The sequence below is a fragment of the Dreissena polymorpha genome, chromosome 16 (genome assembly GCF_020536995.1).
Source record: "Dreissena polymorpha isolate Duluth1 chromosome 16, UMN_Dpol_1.0, whole genome shotgun sequence".
In the NCBI taxonomy this organism is placed as follows: domain Eukaryota; kingdom Metazoa; phylum Mollusca; class Bivalvia; order Myida; family Dreissenidae; genus Dreissena; species Dreissena polymorpha.
Genome location: NC_068370.1, coordinates 3,423,251 through 3,449,146, shown reverse-complemented (window position 1 = coordinate 3,449,146; position 25,896 = coordinate 3,423,251). Strand labels below are relative to the sequence as shown.

Sequence of the window (25,896 nt, the reverse complement as noted above, 5' to 3'; positions counted from 1 at the left end):
TATTATACATGTAGTACAATATGAATTAAAATAAACGTTAATAAGAACACTTGTCAAAATATGCGAAATAAGCCAGATATTTAATTCTGAAAGCGAAAATGCCTGTATGCACAGTCGAATTCGCCAGCATGTAAATCATGCATGTACGATGTGAATCTAAATTTAGTTTTACGGATCATGTTAATTACCTGCAACGATATCTATTCATACGACACACTAACACTAACTCCGATCTTAATAAAGAGACGAATGCTTCGGTTATTGTAGGAAAATATGTACGAAATATCTTCGTCACAATCGGCTCGGGGCGCTCATTTGTCTTTGCTGCATTTTATGAAATTCGTCTTCAATGTATAATTGTTTTTGCCTATTTGGTGTTATTGTAACATATTTTTATCAAAATATTACAATTTAGCACATGCCAAAATTTTGCATACTCACTAATATATAAAACAACTCATTTATGGAAGTAATTATTGATTTATTTAAAGCGGGTATATACGATCTTGTCAAATATTTATTAGTTAATATAAAATGTTTAAAAAACGTGTTATACATATATTTCAATATAATCTAAAATAAAAGTTAAGAAGAACACGTGTCGAAAAATGCTAAATAAGCCAGATATTTAATTCTGAAAACGAAAAGGGCGGTTCAGCCAAATTCGCCAGCATGTATATTATGCATGCACGATGTGAATCTAAATTTAGTTTAATGGTTCATTTGAAATTCCTGCAGTGATATCGAATCGTACGACACACGAACACTCACTTAAAAGACAAATGCATCGGTTATTGTAGGAAAATATGTACGAATTATCTTCGTCACAATCGGCTCGGGGCGCTAATTTGTTTTTGCTGTATTTTATGAAAATCGTCTTAAATGTATCATTTTTCTTGCATATTGTGTGTTATCATAAAATATTTGTATCAATATATTACAATTAAACACATGTAAAATTCGTATAATCTCGCTTTAAAGCAATGTGAATTAAAATAAAAGTTAAGAAGAACATGTGTCGAAAAAAGAGAAATAAGTCAGATATTTAATTCTGAAATTGAAAACGGCTGTACAGCTGAATTCGCCAGCATGTACACCATACATGTACGATGTGAATCTAAACTTAGTTTAACGGTTTATTTGAATTCATGCAACGATATCTATTCATACGACACACTAACGCCGAGCCGAATACAAAGACGAATGCTTCGGTTATTGAAGGAAAATATGTACGTCGATAATTTGTCTTTGCTGCATTTTATGAAATTCGGCTTTAATTTATACTTTTTCTTGCCTTTTTTTGTGTTATTGTAACATATTTTATCAATATATTACAATTAAACACATATAGAAAATCGTATATACTTTCTTTAACTGATAATAACACAATCGGAAGAAGAAATACAAATACTTACATTTGACTAACGGCATTTCGAAAGATATATCCCACTGCCGACAATTTAAAGTTTTTTTTAAATTTTAAACTATGTATTCATGTAATAGCACTTAGTGCTGGATAGTTGTCAATCTTTCTGGTTACCTGTTATCCACGTATGTTTTAGTACAATTTTAATACTGGTGGAAACCAAACGGTGTAACATTACTGTTTTAAATCGTTAATCACCGTTAGACTGAATAGAGTTTCTTTATGTATTTGCAATTGAATTTGCTAGCTTATCGTTGAGTTACCATTGATCAGCGAACAATGGTATTTGGACCGATCCCAATGATTGATCACATTTTATGAAACACATAACCAACTTCACCACATGACTTACCGGTAGAAAAATAAACGCACAAGGAGACGCAGCGATGCATTTTAATGCGAAGATATCTATATACATATATATGGAAGTTTGTTTACATGAGTGCTTCGTTCTTTGTTTAAGCAGAGGTTTTGATATTTGTTATTTCATCATGTTGATATTTAAGAACACTACTTAGTTCCTGTTTTTTTGCATGTGTTGCTCTCAGTATTAAAAAACGGCGACTCTCCCTTTTTTTTAATTTTTCGCAATTACTTTTATGTATGTCAACCTCTGGGTAACTTTGTTTTAGGCTTTTGCGTTACATTCACACACATGATATTTACAATATGGTCGACACTAAGTGAGACATAGATTTGATACGTGTATTTTTGTTAAAGTGATATGGGCATTTTTCACTGTTAAATTGCGCTGAAAAGAATTTACAGGTTTAAAGAGTTAGTTAAAATGTGGTTACTGACCAATTATCTGCAACTCATCTTGCTACCAGTTGTTTATAAAAAATATATTTTATATTCGATAGTTTACGTGACTGGTGAGTCATGTAAGACGAAATGAACCGTCAAACAAAATGGTGTCTTTGTGTCGTGTAAACGAATCTGCACTAAAACTTAATTTTAGTATCACATGGTACATGCATGATCAGTTGGCAAACGAAAGTACGGTTGATATTCAAATGCATTATTTTTCTCTTTCCGGTATATTGTTTTAGTATGTTGATGCTGCATTAAAAAATATAAGTGTATATGAAGTGAAAACACTAAAAATAAACAACGGTTGCGATAGACACCTATAAACTGTTAGATGCCCATAATACATTTGTATCACTTTAATTATAGAATTGATGCTTTGCCGGTATTTTTATAGAATGTTGTAGTAAGATGTTTCTAATTAAATGTCCGGCCCATCACTCAGCCTCTCTAATATGGCACAAAGAATTTGGTCAATGTAAGCAAAATATAAATTTCAAAATCTCATAATTATTTTTTCTTATAAGCGATGTCCATGTATTTCCTACTTGTCTTACACAGGTGAACAATGTCGATGTTTAAAGGTGGGTTCCCACTGCCGATCCGATCAACTCGATCATCCCGATCACCGAAATTTCCCGACCAAAGCTCGACTAGAAAGGGTATACACGACTTCTTCTCGACCTCTTGTCGATAACACACGACCCTCACAAGACTCATTCACGACGTCCACTCAACCATCGTTCCGATTACCGCTCAATCATCTCGACCTATACGCGAGCCCTATACACGACCAGATCGTGATGGTCATACTACAGCCGTACAAAGCGATCTAAAATAACTCGGGCAGAGGTCGAGCGGATCGGGTACAGAGCTCGTGTATGGTCGAATAGCAATCGGGAAGTGATCGTGTACGGTCGAGTAGCCGTCGGGTAGCAGTCTAGTAAATCTGTACATCTAATCGAATAGAGGTCGAGTGGATCGTGTTGCGATCTAAAATTACTTCGCGATCAACTCGATCTTCTACTCGACTAATACACGACCACTTCCCGAGCGCTTCTCGATCCATTTCCTACTCGACCGCTACTCGATATTTTTTGACATGTCAAAAAATATCGGGTAGGAAGCCCGACCAATACCGACCTTTCCGACCGCCCCCGACCACTCATGCCGACCGAACCAGACCAGTACCCGACCGCTTGGTCGGGCTTGATCGAGTTGATCTGATCGGCAGTGGGAACCTAGGTCAAATCTGGTACTTAATCTGGTACAGAATTGCAAGCTAACTATTTTATTGCTGAACGAAATATGTCCATGTTTAATAAATGATGAGTATGCTTAATACGAAAGAAGGAAATACTGGCGACATAGTAATTCGTGCTCCGGATAACTGCAGTATCTAACTCTTTCAGTGCTGGAACGAATTTTGAAGGCCTTTAGTTTAGTTTAAACCTATTTATTTTAGCTCGATTGCGTCGAAAGCCTTAGGCTTATATAAACGCTCTCGAGTCCGTTTCCTGGGCCTAGAACCAGTACTTGGTGTCTTTGGGGGAGATCTAAAGAACGCTCCCACGGTGGGGATCGAACCCGTGACCTCCCGGTCGCAAGGCGGACACCATATCCATTACACCACGGCGACCTTTGCAAACAGTTTGGATCCAGATGAAAAGCCACAGAACGTGGCGTCTCATCAGGATCCGAACTGTTTGCTATTCTGATAGTATTCTTTGAAAAAAAATCAAAGAAAATGCTAATTTAAGAAATTCATCAGACGAAATTTTAGCAGACGACAAATTTCCCAGCATGCAAAGGGCTAAGCTAGGTTGAGCTTTACATGAACTATTAGTTACACTGTAACTAACTGTGTAACGATAACATTGCATATCTCAACCGACTACTCGATTACTCGGTGTGTATGGAAATTACTAGTACTCGGGATGTATGGAAAATACACCATGGGCACGTAACCGCTCTAAGCCAATCGGATTAGTTCATTTTGTAGGAGGTGAGATATATATTGATACAGTAAACAAAACATGGATGTCACATGGAATTGGTGTTAATCTTTTACAAAACCTGAAATACCAGATCATATCATTCCAGCATTTCAGTATTGTTTATAATAATGAAATAAATTTCAACCAATAATTACTATATTGAAATGGATATAGAAATATAAACTGTTTTTTCGTCGGAAAAAGAATCAATATTTTACATTAACAAATATTTAGCACACGGCCTCATTGTGGACAACAAGCCCGATTCAAAAACACGGCGCTGTTTTTCAGACTTCCACACTTTTTAACGAGCGTTTAAATTTGCTGATGTGTTGCGATTGTCCCTCTTCATAGTGAAAGTCGCTATGAGAAGCATTGTTTATGTCGTTCCGCAAATGTTACTTCTTCGAAAATGGCGGTTGAAACCCCGAGTTCGAATCATACCGCTTCTTCGCTCGGACCATTCCTACCTCGTACTGACGTAACGTGATGGTTTCTTCATTTTTATTAGATCATATTTAGTATGAATAGTTTATTTATGATAACGTTTGATAATTTCTCCCTGAGTTATATGCTCAACGTTTAAACCAGGTTTTCACCGAAGCTGAACCTAATGGTTATTAAATATGGATTTGTCATCGGCGATGTCAGACGGATCGGGTTTTTAAATCGTCAAAAATGGAATACAATGGATATTTTAGAGCATAGTAAATATTCAGTATTACTGTTTCCTCACCAATATCATAACTATAACGAACATTTGCGAATCTGAAACATTTTTTTTATTTGTCAATTTACCAAAACGTGAAAAGGCCTCTTTAATCGGTTGTGTAAAAACATCGATCATGTCCTTGTGTTTTAAGTTGCTTTTTGTGTTTGAGTGTGTTTTATTCCTAGTCCGAACCGGAAGCTGCGTATTTTGCAGCGGCGCCAGCTCCGCTGAAAATTGCTGCTTTTGCTCCGAATCCTAATCTCGCCGCACCTGCAATCTGAGCCAGCGCGAATAAGCTACCGGAAGCAACAGCTGGGCCCTGAAATGTTTGATACATGCCTTCGTATACCTTTCATTTCTGTTTAAAAGGGATCCGCTGGCATAGAATTTATCCTATTTTGGGAACATGCATGGAGAATTCTGGCTAAATATTGCAAATCAACCGAATCAATGGATAACACGTAGTTTGTTTTCGAAATTTATGCACGAAATGCACTTCGCTTTCATTCCGTTGTTCGTTGTTACGTTTCATGAATAAAGATAAGCCAACTGCTTAAAGTACACCACAAATAAAATCTGCAAAGCAAATTGTGCATGTACATTCGAAAATACTGTATCGGTTAAGATACCTCGTCGTTAGTTTGGTGTGATGTGTGTGCATACTTTGACACGTAACAAATGATAAGTGTCATCAATATTTTGATCGGAACGATTTTACTAGCGTTTTCTCCAGTTGCCTCGCAAGAAAAAAGAGAGGGGGTTATTCAGAGGGTTCCTATGATGATGTTAGGGACAACTGCGTGTTATGAAGTCTTTCTTTGGAACGCCGATCGTGAGATCGCCACAACGATTTTTTAATAACTCGATGTTTACTGTAACTGCAGACAAATGGAGAAGTAAAACAAAATGTGTTTCAAATCAGACCCTCAGCTTATGATGTCTGAAATTAAATCAATATTATACCAATACTCAATACTAAGTAAGAATGTATTGAGCTTTAAGTGATATTATGGGCATCTAACAGTTAATAGGTGTCTATCGCAACCTTTGTTTATTTTTGGTGTTTTCACTTCATATACACTTATATTTGTTTATGCAGCATCACAATACTAAAACACTATCATGGAAAGAGAAAAATAATGCATTTGAATATCAACCATACTTTCGTTTTAACAACTGACGACAGAAATGATTCGATTTACGATGTGAATCTAAATGTAATTTTAGTGCAGATTCGATCATACGACACAAAGACTCTATTTTGTTTTACGGATAATTTCGGCTTAGATGACTCACCAGTCATGTAAAATATCGAATTTAATATATACTTTTTATAAACAACTGGAAGCAAGATGAGTTGCAGATAATTAGTCAGTAACCAAGATTTAACTAACTCTTTTGACTTGTTAATTCTTTTCATCTCAATTCAACAGTGAAAAATGTCCATAATATCACTTTAAGTAATGTAAATAGCACAATTCGGACGAAATATATTATTAACCGAGAATACAGATCAAGATTAATATTTAGGGTTCAAACAATCGTTTATTAATTACTAGTAAACAATAAATTGGGGTCGGACGAGTATAATACTTTTGATACCCAGTTGTTCGTACACTAGGTTATTTTGATCCCATTGGTTAGCGCTAACCGCCGGTTAAAGTTATCCAAGCTGTGTTACTAACCAGGTAGGAGAAATGCGTTGCTGGAAATATTTACCCAGGCTGGATAACTATCCATGTTGGGTAAATTTATCCACTGGTTAACTTTCACATATATTAGTCCAGTCAAAATATCCCCAAAATAGCCATAACCTTAAAAAAAATGCAACAGAAACGAAACCTTTAAATTTACCATCTAGGATCTATTACATATTAAATAAAAAAAAAATCTAGAAAAATCTAAGCAGGGGAAATATTGTAAAAAATGAAAATATTTACTAGGTAAACACATAATATTTCAGATAGAAATTGCCTGCTACAGCTCAATAGTGTTCAGAAGAGCAGTTTCATTTCAATATTTGAACATAATCCGGTACACAGAAAGTAGCAAATAGTATAAAAATATATTCTTTGGCTATCTGTGCATGTATTTAAAGCGAGATAAATATACATTAAACATTATACAATAATGAAGAAGTGGGTGGGGCAACGAACAATAACCTCAATAGGATATATGACTGCCACATTACGTTCATGTTTGACCACAAGTATCAGGCGCATGTAATAACGTCTTTAACACAAATGTTAAACCAGGTTCTTATAATTCCAAGTCTGAGTCAGAATCGTCTGATTCCCGTCTACATGTTGTGTTAGTGCAACTAACACCCTGGCACTCTGAACATCCAGTTGTACATTCAAGTCCGCTTTTTCTACATGTGCATTTTTTAGAATCGCAATTTCGTTTGCATCTGCATTTAATCATGTTAAGAAGGTTCTCTGGGGCAGGCGGTAAATCTGTTTTCAATGGTAGAAGTCTGTCGTTATTAAGAGCCCAACCCCATTCAGTTGGCAGCAGTGGTGGGTCAGCTCCTATCCACTCCTGGACTTGAAAATATGAGCGCACGCTGTGATACTTAGCCGACCTAGAGGTAGGTGGTAATGTTTGAACCTGCACATGGGTTGTACTTGTCATTACCTTCCGCGTAAATTTCCTGAAGTGAAGCGTAACATGTCTAACCCTTTCTCATCCAATCCACCATACAGACAAAGAAGTATCTTTTCTCCATTTCTTACTATGCTTTCTTCAGTGGACTGTTCTATGAATGTCTCCGCAAGTGTAACAAGATCTGTATCACCCAAAAACCTTTTCAGTGCCGCTCCTTTGCTTATGCCATACATCTGTGAGGTAGTATCACATCCAGTGAGGGCATGTATTACAGGCAGGATATGGGAACAGCTGAGACCTAATACCCGTTTTGTCTTCTGAATATGCCAAACTCGCAATCCCTTGGAGGCTGTAGCACTGGTTGCTGACTTGAAGAATACCGATCTGCTGGGTGAATTGAAATGTAACAGAAGTACAAGTAAATCCGTATCTTCACCAATAATGGTTACATTTGATGTTTCCGCTAATTTTAGAGAAGTTTCTACAATCAACCGATCAGCATCATGGACAGCGTGAACACAACGATATCCGTGGACTTCTAATTCTGTTCCCAACATAAAAATGAAATTCTGTTTATTTTCTGGGTTTGACAAGAACTTCTCTTTTCGTGAAGTGCATTTTGTAAAGTAGACTTTTGGTCCAACGACAACATGCGTTCGCCTGATATGTGCTGTGTCTTTTGTTGTTGGTCATGACAGATAACCATCAAATACAATCACTGCATTGGAATAACGTCCAGTTATGTAGCTTATATAGGCTTTACAGATTTCAGCAAATGTCATTCCCAACTTCCACGGCAAATGATGAAGAAGAAATCCACCATCAAGCACATCAGTTAAGTTTACAGTGTCAGATTCCTCACATGCACTACAGTCACCAAGTTTTCATATCGCATTAGCCAGTAAGGACTTTTGAGACTTTCGAATGAGTCCAGTAGTATCAAACAATGCAGATGGTACACTACAAAGCTCATATAAAAATATACTCGGAATGTCATCAGCAAATCTTTGGGCTGCTGTAGATAGTCTTTGAAACAGTAATTGTGGATCAACTTTCACAACGTCATCATTCTTGGTCCGCGGTGCAGCGTCCAGAGTAACCGCCCTTTTGTTCCGTTTAAATGTGATTTCAAAAGCATCTTGTCCCATCATAGACTGGACAATACCATCCCCAACACTTTTAGCCTTATGTACATTCACGTTTTCTGAGGAGGTGACACCAGTTTCTATATTGTACAAAAGAGGATCCTTACGAAATGGGGTTCTTTCTTCTAGAAAGGACACGAATGTTTGTGTGTCCTTGTAGTCTCTCTCATTGCGAGTTTTCCCAAATTCCTTATTATGTTGTGGACTGGACTGAAATTCTCTCTCACAGAAAGATTGCATTGTTCATTTCAACACATGTAGGCATGGATAAAAGCCATTGTGTACGTTGGCTTTCTGACATACCCTTACCACGTGTCATTCCACCTGTAGTTTTTGCACTTCTCATTAGGACTTGCTCAATAACAAGGTCTGGTGACAAGCCTGCCCAGTATCTGTCACTTCGTCTCACAACTTGTAAACCATTTTAAATGCTTGACAAACATTTGGATGGCTTTCGGGAAGTTTCTTCATAGTTTCCAAATAGTGGTATACAGATTTCAAGTATAAGTTGTGTCCTGCTGCAGCAAAATACGGTAACATTTCATGAAGGGACTGCAGACTCAATTCCCAGTGACCAGTACGCTCAGCAAATACAAACCGTCTATAGATGTCAATTATTTCCAGATACTGGATCCACAATGCTGCTGTTGGGTACACTTTCAGACGAGATTTTGTGTCCAACCAGGATCGAAATAACTTATCTAAAAGTTCATTGTCATACACATCTTGTGGTAGATTTTTACCAGATACAAGCTTTTCATAGAGGTCAGTCATTGTTTGCATGCTGGGAGACACAGTGTAGCTAATTCCTTCAAATGTACTTTCTTCATTATTGCAGTTATTTTACTTGGAGTTGCTGGTGTGTTGTTATTGTCATCAATAGGGTTTTCTACAGAAGTAATTATTTCCTTACGCATCAAAAGAATACATACATAGGGCAGTTGAGGCCAACGAGTGTCCGCGAACAGCTCTTGCAACTGCTTTCCCGCTCATAATGTGTGCACAGTATTTGGAGCATACACTGTTTCAAACAATTCATTCAATCCTGTGCCTGACATGAGTTGGCCAATGCATCCCAGAAAGCTCATTATGCAGTGAAATCCGCCTAGTCGAACTACCATGTCCTTTAGCAAAGTACCATCATTAGCTTTGGATACAATTGTTACTGCTTTCCAATACAATGGTTGATCAAAGGTGACAACCGCGGTTTGCTTGTACTTGTATGCATGGCTGGAAATATACTGAAGCGTTGTGAAAACGCATGACATGTCGTTCGGATCCATATCAATCATAGGTAGCAGGATAACCGATGATTTACCTGGGTGTTCACCTTTACTTATCATCTGCATAAGTCCTGACCATTCGGGTCCAGTTTTCCTGTGTGGCCAAGTGATCTGCGCAAGAAATGAAATTTTGTTGTAAGCATCATATATACGAGTTTTATTCTGTAATGTTATCTCTGACAATTTCAGTGAAGGCTTTGAATTACATGGTGCTGTGTAATATTGTTTATTTATCTTTCCAATTGACAAGAGATCCTCAGCTGTAATGCGCCTTCTTGTCACTGGTTTATAACCAAAGTTTCCCGCTGTAACACAGGCAATCATACCCATACCATGAAAGGTATTGTGTCCATCCAAAGTCCGTAGATTATGGTCAACATTGTCACCCACATATTGAATGAACATGTCTTCATGATAGTTTTCAATATTTGTATTGTTTGTAAAAACTGCACTTGACTCGAACGTCTGCACTTCAGAGTAAGACACACAAAATCCAAGGCTATTCAACACATCAATGAGATACCTTGACGCAAAATGATGATGGAGCTGAACAGCCAACCCCAACTGTAATGGAGCTATGATAGTTCTAGGTCGACAAGCTTGCATAATGGCTTGACCTATTGAGCACAATTTTACATCAGAATCCTTCCCCGAAAATATTTCTCTTAAAAAGATTAATAAGCTTTCAGGCACAAACTGCTTATTGGCGATATCATCCGGATTTGAATAAACTGATTTGTCACTTTTTACATCCTTGATATCATTTAGAATTAACTTAGCTGCTGTTTTAAAAAGAGTTACGTTTTGGGCCTCGGCATTACCTAACTTTCCTTGTGAATAGAAGTCATGTAATATTGAAGCTCCAGTTCTTGTAAAGGTGACCACATCTACTGTCCCATTTATGTCTGTGATTATAACTGAATCAACAAAATTTTCCTTTAATTTCTGCTTAGTGTATTGTACACCATATGCATTTTCTCCACAAATATTTTTCATTTGGTCAACTAAATCTGTTACTGTTATTTGCCCGTCGTCACTTTCTTTTAATGATGAGATCACTATTGAAAAGCTAGATGTGCTGTTTCGTTCGTGGGTCTGCCTCGTATTGGTGATGTCATCGTCATAGGTTCGGTAATACTGCGGAAATTTGTTGGCATATCTTTAAATGTTCTAAAATTGATGCTACAGGACTGGTGGTAAACTGCATCAACTGCTGGTAGGTCATTTACATATTCTATCCTGCCCCGGACCTTATCAGCCCAATCATCTCCTCTGGCTGAACACAACTCTATTATAGTTTTTTGAAACTCTAATGTCCTTACTGGAAAAACATCCAAACCGCGTTTTCTGTCATTGTATTTAGCAGAATTACCACAAAATATACAATGTTCTTGAAAATTCAATACATCAGCTTTAGACCTCACTCACCTGTTTGGACAAAGGTTTTCTTTTGTATCGCGAACAATAACATTAGCATTTGTGTACGTCTTTCGACATGCAATGTGAACAAAATTTCCTGGAACAGCCCTAACATTATCCTGTCTCTTCAAGCTAGCATCATTTATTCAACTGCATTCTTTTACTGTAAGCTTAGAGCCTTGGTTGTCTTCAACTGCATGGTGACATATACAGCAAATCATGATATTCATTCTGTAATATAAAGAGGAGACAACTGTTAGGTTTATGTTACACACTTACTGAATATTTTTTTTTCATTACTGCATTTATTTTTAATAATATATAAACTTTGAACCTGTACACTTGTATTACACCATATTTATAAGTATAATGTTGGTCTGATTCTAGTTTCAAAATAGGGCAAGCGTGGTAAGAAGTTATAGTAGATTTCTTCATATTGTTGAACGATAAATTATATTAATTTCATTATTTTTGACACAATAATACTCACATGTCAGGATTTCTAACATTATCCGCAAGACATCAGGTAAATCACTTCCATGTTATTGTCTGAAATACATAATACAAAAAATAGAAATGTTTGTTATGGAAACAATTTTGTTAGAAAGCAAAATGCTTGTTATCATGTCTGGTAATGGTCACCGTAAACATGAGTGAATCTGGCTGATGCAAGTACTCATGAAGCGTCCAACATGAAAGCCCAAAGAAGGATGACAACAGAAGACCAATAACCTTAATTAACATGAGCTTTAACAATGATTCATTAATGACAATTTCATGTATGTATTTTAGATTGCATAGATAACTAGATTGGCAAAAATATTTGGATTCACTAATTTTCTGTCATTTATTTCAAAACCCAGGAAATACTTACAAAAACAGACTGGTCACCAAATGCTTTGTCAATTGTCTGAACATCTGTCAAACACCTGCTGGATTCAACTGAAATATAAAGGAAAGGAAAAAAACAAGAGGGCCATGATGGCCCTGAATCGCTCACCTGACTAACCTTGCTTCATGAACTTAAATTTTATTAGACCCATATACAATCCCAAGCCAAATTTTATTAATAAATACATTCTGACAAAATTTCATTAAGACGTGATGAAAACTGTGACCTCTTTCATCTACACAAGGTTTTACTAGAATTTGCCCGGTGACCTAATTTTTGACCCCAGATGACCCATATACGATCCAAAATCAGATATTATCAAGATAAACATTCTGACCATATTTCATTAAGATCATATGAAAACTATGACCTCTATTGTCTTCACAAAGTTTTTCTATGATTTGACCTAGTTTTTGACCCCAGATGACCCTAATACAATCCCAACCCAGATTTCATCAAGATTAATATTCTGGCCAAATTTCATAAAGATTTAATGAAAACTGTGACCTCTACTGTCTACAAAAGTTTGTTTTTTTAATCTGACCTAATTTTTGACCCTAGATGACCCAAAGTCAATCCCAATCCAGATTTTAACAAGACAAACATTCTGACTATATTTCAATAAATACAATCCAAACAGGGCTCCTCTTGCCCAAAAATTTCTGTGGCCAACATTTTAGCCAAATGGAATTTTGTGTAGCCAAATTTTAGAAACTGTAGCCAAAGCTTTAGCAAAGCATTTGCAGGGGTCAAAGTTGGATATTTTGAAAATCCTGAACTTAAAGCTGGGGGCCAGGGGGCCGCAGGGCCCTCGTAGGGTCCAGGGGACAAGGGGGCCAGAGGCCCCCAGAAGCTCCTGGATTCGACACATTTAAAGGGTGCCTGTACCTGTTCTGGTGATTCTATTTTCTTAAAAAAAACAACATACACATATATTTAAAAATCTTCATGTATTTGATAAGGAACACACAAAACTTAGTCAAAAGGCAATTCATTCACATGCACCCTCTGTCTGGCATGGACTCGACTGCAGGTGTTGCTTTTGAAGAACCAGATAAAACCTGTAACAGTGGTTACAAATTATATTTTTCACACATACTTTTAAAAAGTCAATAATACATGTTTAATTAATGCAGAATCAAATGTCACCATTTATATTCACAGAATCATGCTGCCAGAAGCCTCCACATACACCTAAGAAAATTGGGTATGGTGGCTTCTGCTAAACAGTTAAAATTGAAAATTTCAGCATGGGTTCCCCTAGTTTTTATCCCAATCGTTGTTTGAATGCTAAATAATTGTATCCTGGTGTGACCCAAATTTTACGATGTAACGGTTACATGAAGCAATATTTAGCAAATAATTTAAGAAATAATGAATGTTTAATAGCACAAAATAATAATTTTAAACTCGGCTGCATTACTTTGAAATGATTCCAAGACAATAATCATCCATTTAATCGATAAAAATAGAACATCGTTGAATTAAGGTGTCGGCGAATTTGCATTACGGTAGGTTGCCCATATTTGTTTTACAAAAAGTAAAAGAAAACAACATTTCTTGCTGCTGGGCTCATATGTTGGGGACAATAAAACATTTTATTTAACTAAAAAAGACCTGTCCCAGTCAGCAAAAATGGCGTATTTGATCGTATTTTCAATTACTGTTAAATTTTTTTTCCTTATTTATGCTTTATTCAAAGGTCAAAATGTTTTAAAAGCTCACAATCAATGAATCATACGTTATTAATAAAAAAAAATTGGCAAATTTGCTAGATCTATCTTGCCGATTTTTGATGCAAAACAACCTAAACAGTAAACTTTAGCAACAGAAAATACGACCAAATTCGGGGTGTTAGTTTAAAAAATAAAAACCCTACCTGGTTGGTCTTGATGGTGCTTATATTCTTTATGTGATAAGGGCCCTCTGCGTGGAGACGCAATGCCTTCTTCCCACAAGACTGATAATTCAGGGTTTTCTTACAAACTTCTCAAACCGCTTTTCCACAAGCTTCCACTTTTCTCAACCAGTTCACTACCCGCCCGTAGACTACAGCTGGGAATGGCCACCCATTATAAACTTTACGCTGAAGTTTCTTTAGCTACAAACAGGCAAGTATCTCGTTGCCATTTTTCTCAACTTAATTCTAAACACAGCTTCCCATTCGGCATCAAATATACACAAAAAGTACTCAAATTGATTTAAATCGGCAGCAATCTTTAATCTTTAATCAGATGTAATTGTTTATTTAATCCTCTACGATGTACGATTTGTTTTCACATCAGTAATTTGTCTCGATGACCGGTGTTAATGCCGACTGCGTATGAATTTTTCAGGTCAATAACACGGCGATGTATTGATGCACAGTCTACACCTGAAAGCGGTTAATATCTGGGACGGCATGTCAGGAAAAAAATCAATACCGATAATTCGCATTGTTCATTAATTAAGCAACGATTAATAACACTTATCCTTTATGGATTTTCATGAAAGAAAAACCATAATAAAGAAAATTTTATTCTCTTTAATCTGATATATAAACAAGTTTGGAAAAAATTGGATGAAAAATTTGGACTTTATTGCATAAACACCATTTTCTCAATTCAAGGGGAGGTAATTCTGTACTTCATGGACCAATAATGCTCATTTTTTGTAGGGTTCGTGTCCTCATTGATATAAAGACACTGTGCAAATTTGGAAAGGATCGGACAAAAAATGTGGAAGATTTTTGAAAGTTTTCACAAAATAGGAAAAAACGAATAAACATGCAAAGTTCAACGAGCTCCTGCGGCCATGTTTTTTGACGAATCAAATTTTCTTTGAACAACTTTTTCAGGGGAGCCTTCAAAGGTCATCCCTGTGAAATTTTTTGAAAATCTGATGAGCGGTTTCTGACAAGAAGATTTTTTAAGGTTTTTACCATATATGGTCATGGCGGCCATCTTGGTTATGTGATCAAATTTTTTTTAACAATTCTTTTGTCCCATGACCTAGGGATGCTCCACATGAAATTTAGTTGAAATTGGTTTAGTAGAAGAAGATGTTTACAAATTGTTTACAGACAGACGGACGGACGGACGCCGGACGCTGAGTGATCACAATAGCTCACCCCGAGCTATCGCTCAGGTGAGCTAATAAGTATTTTATGTTGTATTGGTAGCTATAGACTTTTTAAGTAATAAGTAAATGAGTAGAGTCAAAATTGAAATTTTGACACAAAAGCGATTCCGTACTTGAGTTTTTATGCAGTAGCTGCATTCCCGCGGACAACGTTTCAACCCGAAAATGTGTGTTTAGTGGTGATTTTGATTGATTTTTTTTATATATGTAACTTATATTTTGTGCGTTTGAAAGAAAAATGCCACTCAAAGCGAGAAAATATTACTAAATCATGTTGTTCAATCTTAAACCGCGAAAACATGTAACTGTTGTGACTTTGCCTTCGATCTGTACCGAGCCGAGAGAAGACGGGACGTAGACCAGACGAGTAGTGCGGGTTTTAGCGTGTACCGGTAGTGACGACAGACGATGCGGGTTCAACTCTGGCATTCGAAGGACCGAGACGAAGCGAGAAACATCAATTGCTCTTATCTTGTAAATAGTGTAAATAAATTGGTATTTTAACTCTGAATAGTCTCGGTTATAATAGTAGAAATACATAATATCACATTATTGGCGACGAGGGAAAACTTTTAAGTAGTGAATTTGCAATTGGGGCTTTTCTGCACCAGGCAAATTTAGGAACATTTGACACTCGTTATTCGGACGAGAAATTCAACAAAAAATACCACGAGGCACGTGAGGTCATCGTTTTGAAGAATACTTCGGGGCTTCTTCTGTCCTGTACCTTTCTTCAACCAGTTGGCTGTCAAGATTGGGGCTTCACTGCACTAGACAGTTCACGGCAAGACACAGTCTTCATTTTTTAAGGTGAGGGGAAAGATGTGTTATTTTGCAAATTATTGTGCAGCTTTATGTAACATCTTTGTTTACTTAAGAGTAAATTGTTGTTAATGCTAAGCAAGATTTGGGCTTTCGTGATTATCAGATGAAAGAACGGGCATGTTAATTGTGCATTAAGGTCATTTGGGAGTTATATAAGGGAGGTAATTTCTGGTAGCCATTCAATGGTGTAAGGACGAAAAAAGGTTTGGTATCATTTACTGGATGAAAATTATTAAAAGGGTATAATTTCTTGTACTTGGTAGCCATTCGCGGTTTTTCGTACACATTAGAGTTGGTACCGGTAAAAGAATTTCTGGTAGCCATTCAATGGTGTAAGGACGAAAAAAGGTTTGGTATCATTTACTGGATGAAAATTATTAAAAGGGTGTAATTTTTTGTACTTGGTAGCCATTCGCGGTTTTTCGTACACATTAGAGTTGGTACCGGTAAAAGAAGCTTTATTTAACTGTCCAAGTGGGTTGGCCTTTTCAATGTATAATTGAACATATGAAATCTGATAGGGGATATGATAGTAGATTCATAAGGGACACTAAAGCCAAATTTTGGGTTAGATTATTAATAGTAAATATTCTTACAAGCAAGCATTAGGAAAGAATCTTAAGAGAGTCATTATTGACATAAAAAGGGCACAATTCCATTACAGGAAATTGTTGATATTTGTGTGATTGCATTTTGTCCGTCGAACGCCGTCCGTCGTACCTTGCATATTTCCAAATCCTTGTGTGATTGGATTTTGTCCGTCGTACGTCGTCCGTCGTACCTTACATATTTCCAAATTCTTGTGTGATTGCATTTTGTCCGTCGTACGTCGTCCCACATAAATTGTGCGTCTACAAATCTATGGTGGGCTATTGAAGTCATCATAGGACTTTACAAATCTATGGTGGGCTATTGATGTCATCATAGGACTTTACAAATCTATGGTGGGCTATTGTGTCATCATAAGACTTTACAACTATATGGTGGGCTATTGAAGTCATCATAAGACTACAAATCTATGGTGGGCTATTGAAGTCATCATAAGACTGTACAACTCTATGGTGGGCTATTGTAGTCATCATAAGACTTTACAAATCTATGGTGGGCTATTGAAGTCATCTTAAGACTTTATAACTCTATGGTGGGCTATTGAAGTCATCATTAGACTACAACTCTATGGTGGGCTATTGAAGTCATCATAAGACTTTACGAATCTATGGTGGGCTATTGAAGTCATCATAAGATTTTACAACTCTATGGTGGGTTATTGTTGTCTACATTAGATTTTTCAAATCTATGGTGGGCTGTTGATGTAATATTAAGCCTTACAAATCTATGGTGGGCAATTTGTGTCATATATTGATTGTCACTTTTTTGTAGATGCATTTAGAATTATTCAAACTTTAATTTTAGTTTGTTTTGAGTTATTTTGAATAATTTTTTGTGTGCTGACAAATCTTTTTAGTACAAATCTTTCACAATTTAGAATTAATTCATTCATTCATAAAACATTTAGGGATTTTGTAAATATTTTTGTACATATAATTGACTCATTTGTTTAAGTTTTTCATTGATTGAATTAAATCTAAATCTTACTAAATTGAGCATTTAAGTTTGACACAATGGCACATCTTGACCCAACGGACAGTAGGAAAAGGGCATCCTCAACAGCTTCACAAAGAACAATAAAAAGTCCAACTGGGGCTGAGTTGAGCGCCTGGATGAGACAATTGGATCGTCAGCAGGCAGAACTGTATGCAAGAACAACCATGAGAAGTCCCACTGATGCTGATTTGAGTGCCTGGAGGACGCAGTTGGATCGACAGCAGGAAGAACTCGACCTCGAGATTTCACGCCTTACTGATGTTATTTCAAGTGGGTTGAGAAGACCAGCACTCACTCCGTCAATCAAGAGGGGTAGACCAGATGTTGATGGATCCAAATCCGCAATCAGTGTTTCAAACCCTGCAGTAAGGTTGCAGTTTGAAGGGCCTACAAGGTTTAGATACTCTAGTCCGAAGTCAGAAGATGAAGATATAGACTTCATTACCTACAGAAAAAGACGTCCCTATCAAGAAGTAGATACTGGGGCGTATCGCCCTAAACCAGCAGTCGATGCTGTTTCCAAACGAGAATTCTATACTGGGGCTTATAGCTCCAAAAAAGAATTCAATACTGGGGCGTATTGTCCCAAACCAGAAGTCTTTGCTGAGGCGAATCATCACAGAGCAGTTTATCCTGGGGCCTATTGTCCCAAACAAGAAGTCGTCGATGCAGGGGTGTACCATTCCAAGCAAGATGTCGATGCTAGAGCGTATCGTCCGAACCAAGAATTCTATACTGGGGCGTATTGTCCCAAACCAGAATTCTATACTGGGGCGTGTTGTCCCAAACCAGAATTCAATACTGGGGCGTATTGTCCCAAACAAGAATTCTATACTGGGGCGTATGGTCCCAAACAAGAAGTCGTCGATGCGGGACATAGAAGAAAGGATCGATCTCCATCAAATGAAAGAAGTCCAGTGAGGAGAGGTAATCCTAAAGACTTGCCCAAAAACCTCAAGTATGATGGTTCCACCAGATGGCTATCCTTCAGACAGAAATTTGAGAGCTATCGCACTGTCAACAAATGGTCAGCCAGTGAAAGCTTGGACTACTTGAACTGGTGCTTAGAAGGAAAAGCATTGGACTTCTTCTCCATTCATCGGCAGCAAGGACCAAACATTACCTTCATTGACATGATGGCCAAGCTTGAGTGCCGTTTTGGGGCCAAAGAGTTACCAGAAACGAGCAAAGCCAAATTTCAACAGGCAACCCAGAATCAAAATGAATCGTTGGAAGACTGGGCAGATAGAGTCCTCTCCTTGGCAATGCCAGCCTTTCGTGACCTTCCAGAACAATATTGTACGGAAGAGGTTATTTCAAGATTCTGCCAGGGATGTCTGGATAAAGAAGCAGGGAAACATGCGTGCTTAAATCGACCAAAATCGATGCAAGGGGCAATAGACCTGGTTCGCCACCATCAGTACATCAGTACAGCAGTTGACGGTAAGGTGTCGCGCCAGAAAAATAACTCCGTGAATGCAGTTAGCAGTTCAGAAGACAAGATTTCAAGATTGGAAAAGAAATTGGACCTTTTGATGGAAAAGTTGGTTAAAGCAGAACCATCTAACAGCTCCAAACCTAAAGAAGCGTTCAGAGGTTTTTGCTATTTCTGCAACAAACGAGGGCACATGCAGCGCGAGTGCATACACTTTAAAGAAGAACAAGCACGAGTTGGAAAAGAAGGAAAATTAAATGTTCCTAAAGAAAGAGGCCCACAGAACTTTAACTGGAAGAGGCAGGAGGCATCTAACCAGCAAACCCGTCAACAGACTTTAAACTTGAAGGGGCAGGAGGTATCGAGCCAGCCACCCTGCCAAAAGTAGATCAAGGCTCACAATGTTCGAACCAAAGTATGGAAACACCATCAAGTACAATCCAAATGAATGAAATTGAACATGTACATGAAAGTGAATTCTTAAAAACTACTCAAACATCAGATGCTGCGTGTGTCACTCCTTTAAAACAGGAAACACCATCAGAAATAAGCGAAGGTTCCATACGAATAGTAACAGGAGGGTCATCTGCAGTAAAAATAATAGTTGGTAACATTCCGGTTTTGGCGAAAATAGACTCCGGTGCTGAAATAACTATTATATCAACCAATGTGTATGACAAATTGGAAAGAAAACCATCCAAAGTCAAAGATGTTCAAATGCAATTGGCTGATAAGGATTCAATCTTAAAGGGTTTTATAATCAAACCAATTGGACTTACATTAGGAAATCAGACTTTTAAAGAACGTGTCTATGTAGCTCCAATTAATGATGATATGCTGCTAGGCCATGATATTTTACATCATTTGGGAATTCTTCATGACATGGCTTCTGATACTCTACTTCTCAACGGTGAACGTATACCCGTTCTTACTTCTTTTAAGGAAAGTACACCAAAGGTTGCCAGGGTAATCATTCCTCGAAGAACTGTAATACCACCTAATTCAGTACTGAGAGTTAAATGCACCTTGTCATCAGAAATGAATGCAGACTTTTACTTTCAAAAGAACGAGGAGTTGGAACTTTTAGCACCTAGGGTGGTACGATAAAAGGGACAAGAACCAGTCATCTGTCTTTTGAATCCTTCAGAACATTATCAGACACTCAAGAAAGGCAAAATCATTGGCAATGTTTTTGAGTGTTGTGTTGTTGAAGAAGACCTTGGAGAAAAGAATGGGGTTTACAATCCCAGCGTTGATAGTTCACAGAAGAATGGGGTTTACAATCCCAGCGTTGACAGATCACAGAAGAATGGGGTTTACAATCCCAGCGTTGACAGATTACAGCTAATGGGGTTTACAATCCCAGCGTTGACAGATTACCAGAGAATGGGGTTTATAATCCCAAGGTAAGCCAGTCACATGAAAAAACAGATAATACACCAACAGTTCCAGATCATCTGAAAGATGTGTATCAGGCGTCCATTTCCAAGCTGAACAGTGAAGAACAGAAACAACTTGCAGATCTTTTGATTGAGTACCAAGATGTTTTTGCAGCGAATGAATTCGACTTGGGAAATTTCACAGAAATCGAGCACACTATTGACACTGGTGATGCTAAGCCTGTGAAGCAAAGAATACGCAGGACTCCAGCATGTTTTGCAGGGGAGGAGGGGGCACATCTTCAGAAGATGCTCGACGCAGGCGTGATACACGAGTCTACGTCAGAGTGGGCATCTGCACCTGTTTTAATACGGAAGCGTGATGGAACTGTAAGGTGGTGTATTGATTACAGGGAATTGAACAACGTCACAGTCAAGGATACCTTTCCGTTGCCATTGGTTGAAGATTGTCTGGACACGCTCTCGGGAAACATCTGGTTTTCGAAGCTTGATGCAAATTCAGCATACTGGCAAGTAAAGGTTAAAGCAGAAGATCAAAAGAAAACCGCTTTCATTACCAAGTATGGTCTCTTTGAACATGTGAGGATGGGTTTTGGCCTTACGAACGCCCCCGCAACATTTTCAAGAGTTGTAAACTTAGTATTGAGAGGGTTGACCTGGAAAACTGTACTGGCGTTCCTTGACGACATTCTGGTGATGGGAAAGTCATTCCTTGAACATCTTACACATCTAAGAGAAGTTTTTGACCGATTAAGGAAACATGGTTTGAAATTGAAACCAAAGAAATGTATCTTCTTTCAAGAAGAAGTAGAGTTCCTGGGCAGAATTGTCACTGGGAACACACTTTGTATGGCGTCGAAGGACACTGAAGTTGTTGCAAATTGGGCGATACCGACATGTTCAATAGATGTAGAGCGCTTTTTGGGATTTGCCAATTACCATCGATCATTTGTAAAGGGTTTTGCAGACATGGCTCAACCTTTGTACAACCTTACCGGGAAGAATACATTCAAATGGAATGTAGAGCATCAGTTGGCGTTTGACGCGTTGAAAGAGGCGCTGACGCAACCTCCGGTACTGTCACTTCCCAATGGCATCGATCACTTTATTCTTGATACAGATGCGTCTGATACAGGAATAGGAGGAGTGCTAAGTCAAGTGCAGGAAGGGAAAGAGAAAGTAATTTCCTACAGCAGCTTTACTTTGACTCCCGAACAGAGGAAATATTGCACCACTCGTAAAGAATTATTGGCAATAGTCCGTTTTACAAGACAGTATAAATACTACCTACTTGGAAGAGTGTTCACGGTGAGAACAGACCACTCAAGCCTTACCTGGTTGCTGCGTTTTAAAGATCCTCAGGGACAGATAGCTAGGTGGATAGAAGAACTATCGCAGTACCATATGGTGGTTCAGCATAGACCGGGGGCGAAACATGGGAATGCGGATGCACTTTCGCGGGTTCCAGATGGGTTATCGCCGTGTTCTTCGTATCTATCCGGGATAAAGCTAAGTGACTTACCCTGTGGAGGATGTCTTTATTGCACCAGGGCGGAAAAGCAGTGGGGTCAGTTCATTGAAGAGGTGGACGAGGCAGTTACTCTTGCAACAGGTAGTTGGACAAACATACGTGTAAACAAAACGGTTGAGGGGAGTGCAAGTTTAGCGCCTAATCTAGAAGATGCAGTTGATCCTTTGCACAATGAAGACGCAACAGATGGAGATGAACTATGTCAAGTTCAGGAAAGTCAGGAGTCACAGATGGACAGCTGCGCAGGGCTGCATGGTGAAACTGACAGGAAGGTTTGGGATCCAGGAGGAAAAGAAAAATTGGGGTTTATAGATCCCAGCGCTGAAAATAACTTTAGATTGGGGTTTTTATGCCCCAAGGAGTTAGATTTCGGTGGAAAACAGAGCAAGGTCTGGGATCCAGGTGGCAGTGAAGAAGAAATATTGGGGTTTATCAATCCCAGTGAAGAAGAAAAATTGGGGTTTATCAATCCCAGTGAAGCAGAAAAATTGGGATTTATCGATCCCAGCATTGAAGAAAGATTGGGGTTTATCGATCCCAGTATTGAAAATGACTTCACTTTGGGGCTTTTAGGTCCCACGGAGCCAGGTTTCAATCAGTTGTATTCATTGAGAGTAAATGGACCGGATAAAATTGTAAATACCATAACCATAAGTCTTGAAAAACATTGTGTTTGTAATCTAAGTGTTCCAGGAATCAGAATTATGGATCAGCATACATGTTGGGGTCTTTCCTTTGAAGAGTTACGCAGAGCTCAGAAAGAGGATGCTAATCTGAAGTTTATTTTAGGCTGGTTGGAAAGGTTTCCGGACACTTGGTTTGGCTTCACAAATAGAGTCGCGACATTCGATTACCTGCAACAGGAAGCCTTGACGTCGGTACCCGAGAGTCGTCTTCTGTTGGAATCGGATGCTCCGTATTTCCCTCTACGAGGAAATAGGTGGTCGGCGCCAAATCAAATTTATGAGGCCGCAGCCAGAGTGGCAGAATGTCGTAAAGTTCCAGTGCAATCCATCCTGTCGCAGACGGCGGATAATGCCAGACGCCTATACCGGTTAGGAGAGTAGGTACTTATTGGGGCTTATTGGCACCAGCGAGTTACTTACAAACAGGTAATTATTGGGGCTTATTGGCACCAGCGAGTTACTTACAAACAGGTAACTAGTGGGGCTTATTGGCACCAGCGAGTTACTCTAACAATAAAGTTTCAATTTAACTTATATACTGGGGCTTTTCAGTCCCAATAAGTTTCTTTGAGTTGTAAAATCTTGTAAATTTGTAAATCATAGCGCTGGTCTGTGCTACAAAGGTTAACTTAAAGTGTGGTGCTTGGGGCTTTTCAGTCCTAAAAGTGAATTGATTCCGTATAGAATGCCTGAATGTTTGAAGATTATCGTCTGTTTTAGTATACCGGTATCATCACGTTACTGGTCATCTATCCTGTCCAGCGGCCTTCTTCAATAAAGTCGGGGGGAGTGTTGTGACTTTGCCTTCGATCTGTACCGAGCCGAGAGAAGACGGGACGTAGACCAGACGAGTAGTGCGGGTTTTAGCGTGTACCGGTAGTGACGACAGACGATGCGGGTTCAACTCTGGCATTCGAAGGACCGAGACGAAGCGAGAAACATCAATTGCTCTTATCTTGTAAATAGTGTAAATAAATTGGTATTTTAACTCTGAATAGTCTCGGTTATAATAGTAGAAATACATAATTTCACATTATAACATTTGTATTTTTGCACTTTAAATGGCTTAACACACAAGAGATATGACCTGTAAATGACGAAAACTCACCTGTAAAGTTTTTTTTTTAAACAAATCATGCACGAATCCCATTTTAATCACCAACGACCTTCATAGACGCTGTTGTCATCGTTTACAGCCACCGAAAAATGCTCCGAGTTGAAGAGTAGTTTAGGTACGGTGGGGTATATGGGGCAATTCTTTAATTTATATAATAGGAAAAATTAACTCGATTATTTTCATATTTCCCCTGCTTCGATTTTTCTAGATTTTTCATATTTGTTTAATAACTATATAAGATCAATAAAAAATGTAAAACAATTTATGTTGCAAATTTTTTAAGGTCAAACTGTAAAATGACTGGACTATATCCCATAATCCACTGTAAAGGCAAAATTGTCGACTTGTCAAGCCAGACGTCGAATTCCATAAATAAAAAAGAAAAAGAGAAAAAGTGGGCCAAATTATACGGCCTCTGAACTTTCAGTTTTAGAGGAGGAGTTTGCCGATAACCGTTTCTTATTGGAAATTAATCTTTCCGATAAGGTTACCCATGCAAAACTAAAACAATTTTGGCAACAAATCGCCGATAAAGTGAATTCGGTCGGAAATCACTTCCGATCCGGGATAGAAATAAAAGAAATGTGGCGTCAAATGGTGAAAAAGGCGATTTTTTTTTTAGTGAATACAAGAAGGAGTCCGCGAAAACGGGTGGCGGAAGACCCCCAAATGACCCGCCGTCCACATCATCTAGAATTATAGAGATGTATAAAGAGACGGCCGGATTTTCCGGTATCCCAGGTGCGGCGGACCTCGAAACCTTGAGTAAGCCGCTCCGATTTTTTTTTGTACAAACAATACCCATAGTAAAACACAGACACATGTATATAACAGACTCCCAGAGCATTTAATGATTATTGAAATGGGTTATAAAGCTAAGCATTGCATAATTGCAAATAAAAAGTACATACCTCATCGTAATTAAATCCAAAATAATTAACAACTGTATATATTTGATTTACACTTTTCTACTGCCGATGTAATTTTCTGTCAACACGTTTTAGTTACATTTTTTTCACACATCGCAGACTATTATATGAATGTTTACACTCGATCACCATTTAATTGTTTTCTAACGACACGAATTTTTATTCTATTCTAGTATTCACTGGCACTACACTGTCTAATAATCCCAATGCATGCTTCCACGTGAGGTCGCTGATAGCAAGATAACATTGGAACACTGCATCTTTTCATGAATCCAGTGTTCCAGAAATTATCTCGCTTAAAAAACTATGGATACAAGTTATTTTCACCACATATTATTAATCCAAAGATATAGCCGGTTGTACACGAAATGAATTCATGTAACACGTTAACTGTAAATGGCATATCGATTATGCCAAAGAGAACGGACCAATGAAAAAAAATACAATAAATTACGTCATATTCTTTGAAGTAGATGACGCATAAAAGCTACAGGAGGCCCGTATTTCAAGCATGAACTCTGACGAGTACTTTCCACGTACTTGTTTAATATAATTAAGTTTACTGTTATATACGTCGTTACAGATCTAAATGCATCACTTTATATATATTTTTTTTATTGCTTTCAGTCCTACAGGACGGTGAATTATTGATCAATTCACAAACTGGTAAGGCTCATAGGAAGCAACATGCCATATTTTCCTACTACTTTAAAGCTTTTAGCACGAATACAAATATTATAGTATTGCTTGTATAAAATGCTATTTTACATTATATGAATGCGTGTTTAAGACTAATAGAATGCTTTCAACATTGAACAATAATATGACTTTATTAATGAACGTGCAATCATGCTTGTGTGTGTGTCAATTTGGTGTGGTTAACAAAATCATTATGGATTCTTCAGGGGTCACTGGATAATTTATATTGGACTTCATTCTGGAACAAACAGGCGAAGA

The 25,896-nt window shown here is 37.9% G+C and overlaps 1 protein-coding gene across 1 annotated transcript in view; it reads left to right on the top strand.

Annotated features, from left to right (window-relative positions):
• LOC127862729 (uncharacterized) overlaps positions 1 to 23,888 on the top strand; it is a 33,771-nt gene extending 9,883 nt beyond the window's left edge. Inside the window, exons 3-4 of the mRNA XM_052401988.1 lie at positions 17,850 to 19,634; positions 20,614 to 23,888. Coding sequence (XP_052257948.1) covers positions 17,850 to 19,634; positions 20,614 to 23,274 — 4,446 coding nt within the window. The 3' untranslated portion in view covers positions 23,275 to 23,888. The remainder of the gene's footprint in view (positions 1 to 17,849; positions 19,635 to 20,613) is intronic.
• The last annotated feature ends 2,008 nt before the right edge of the window (positions 23,889 to 25,896 follow it).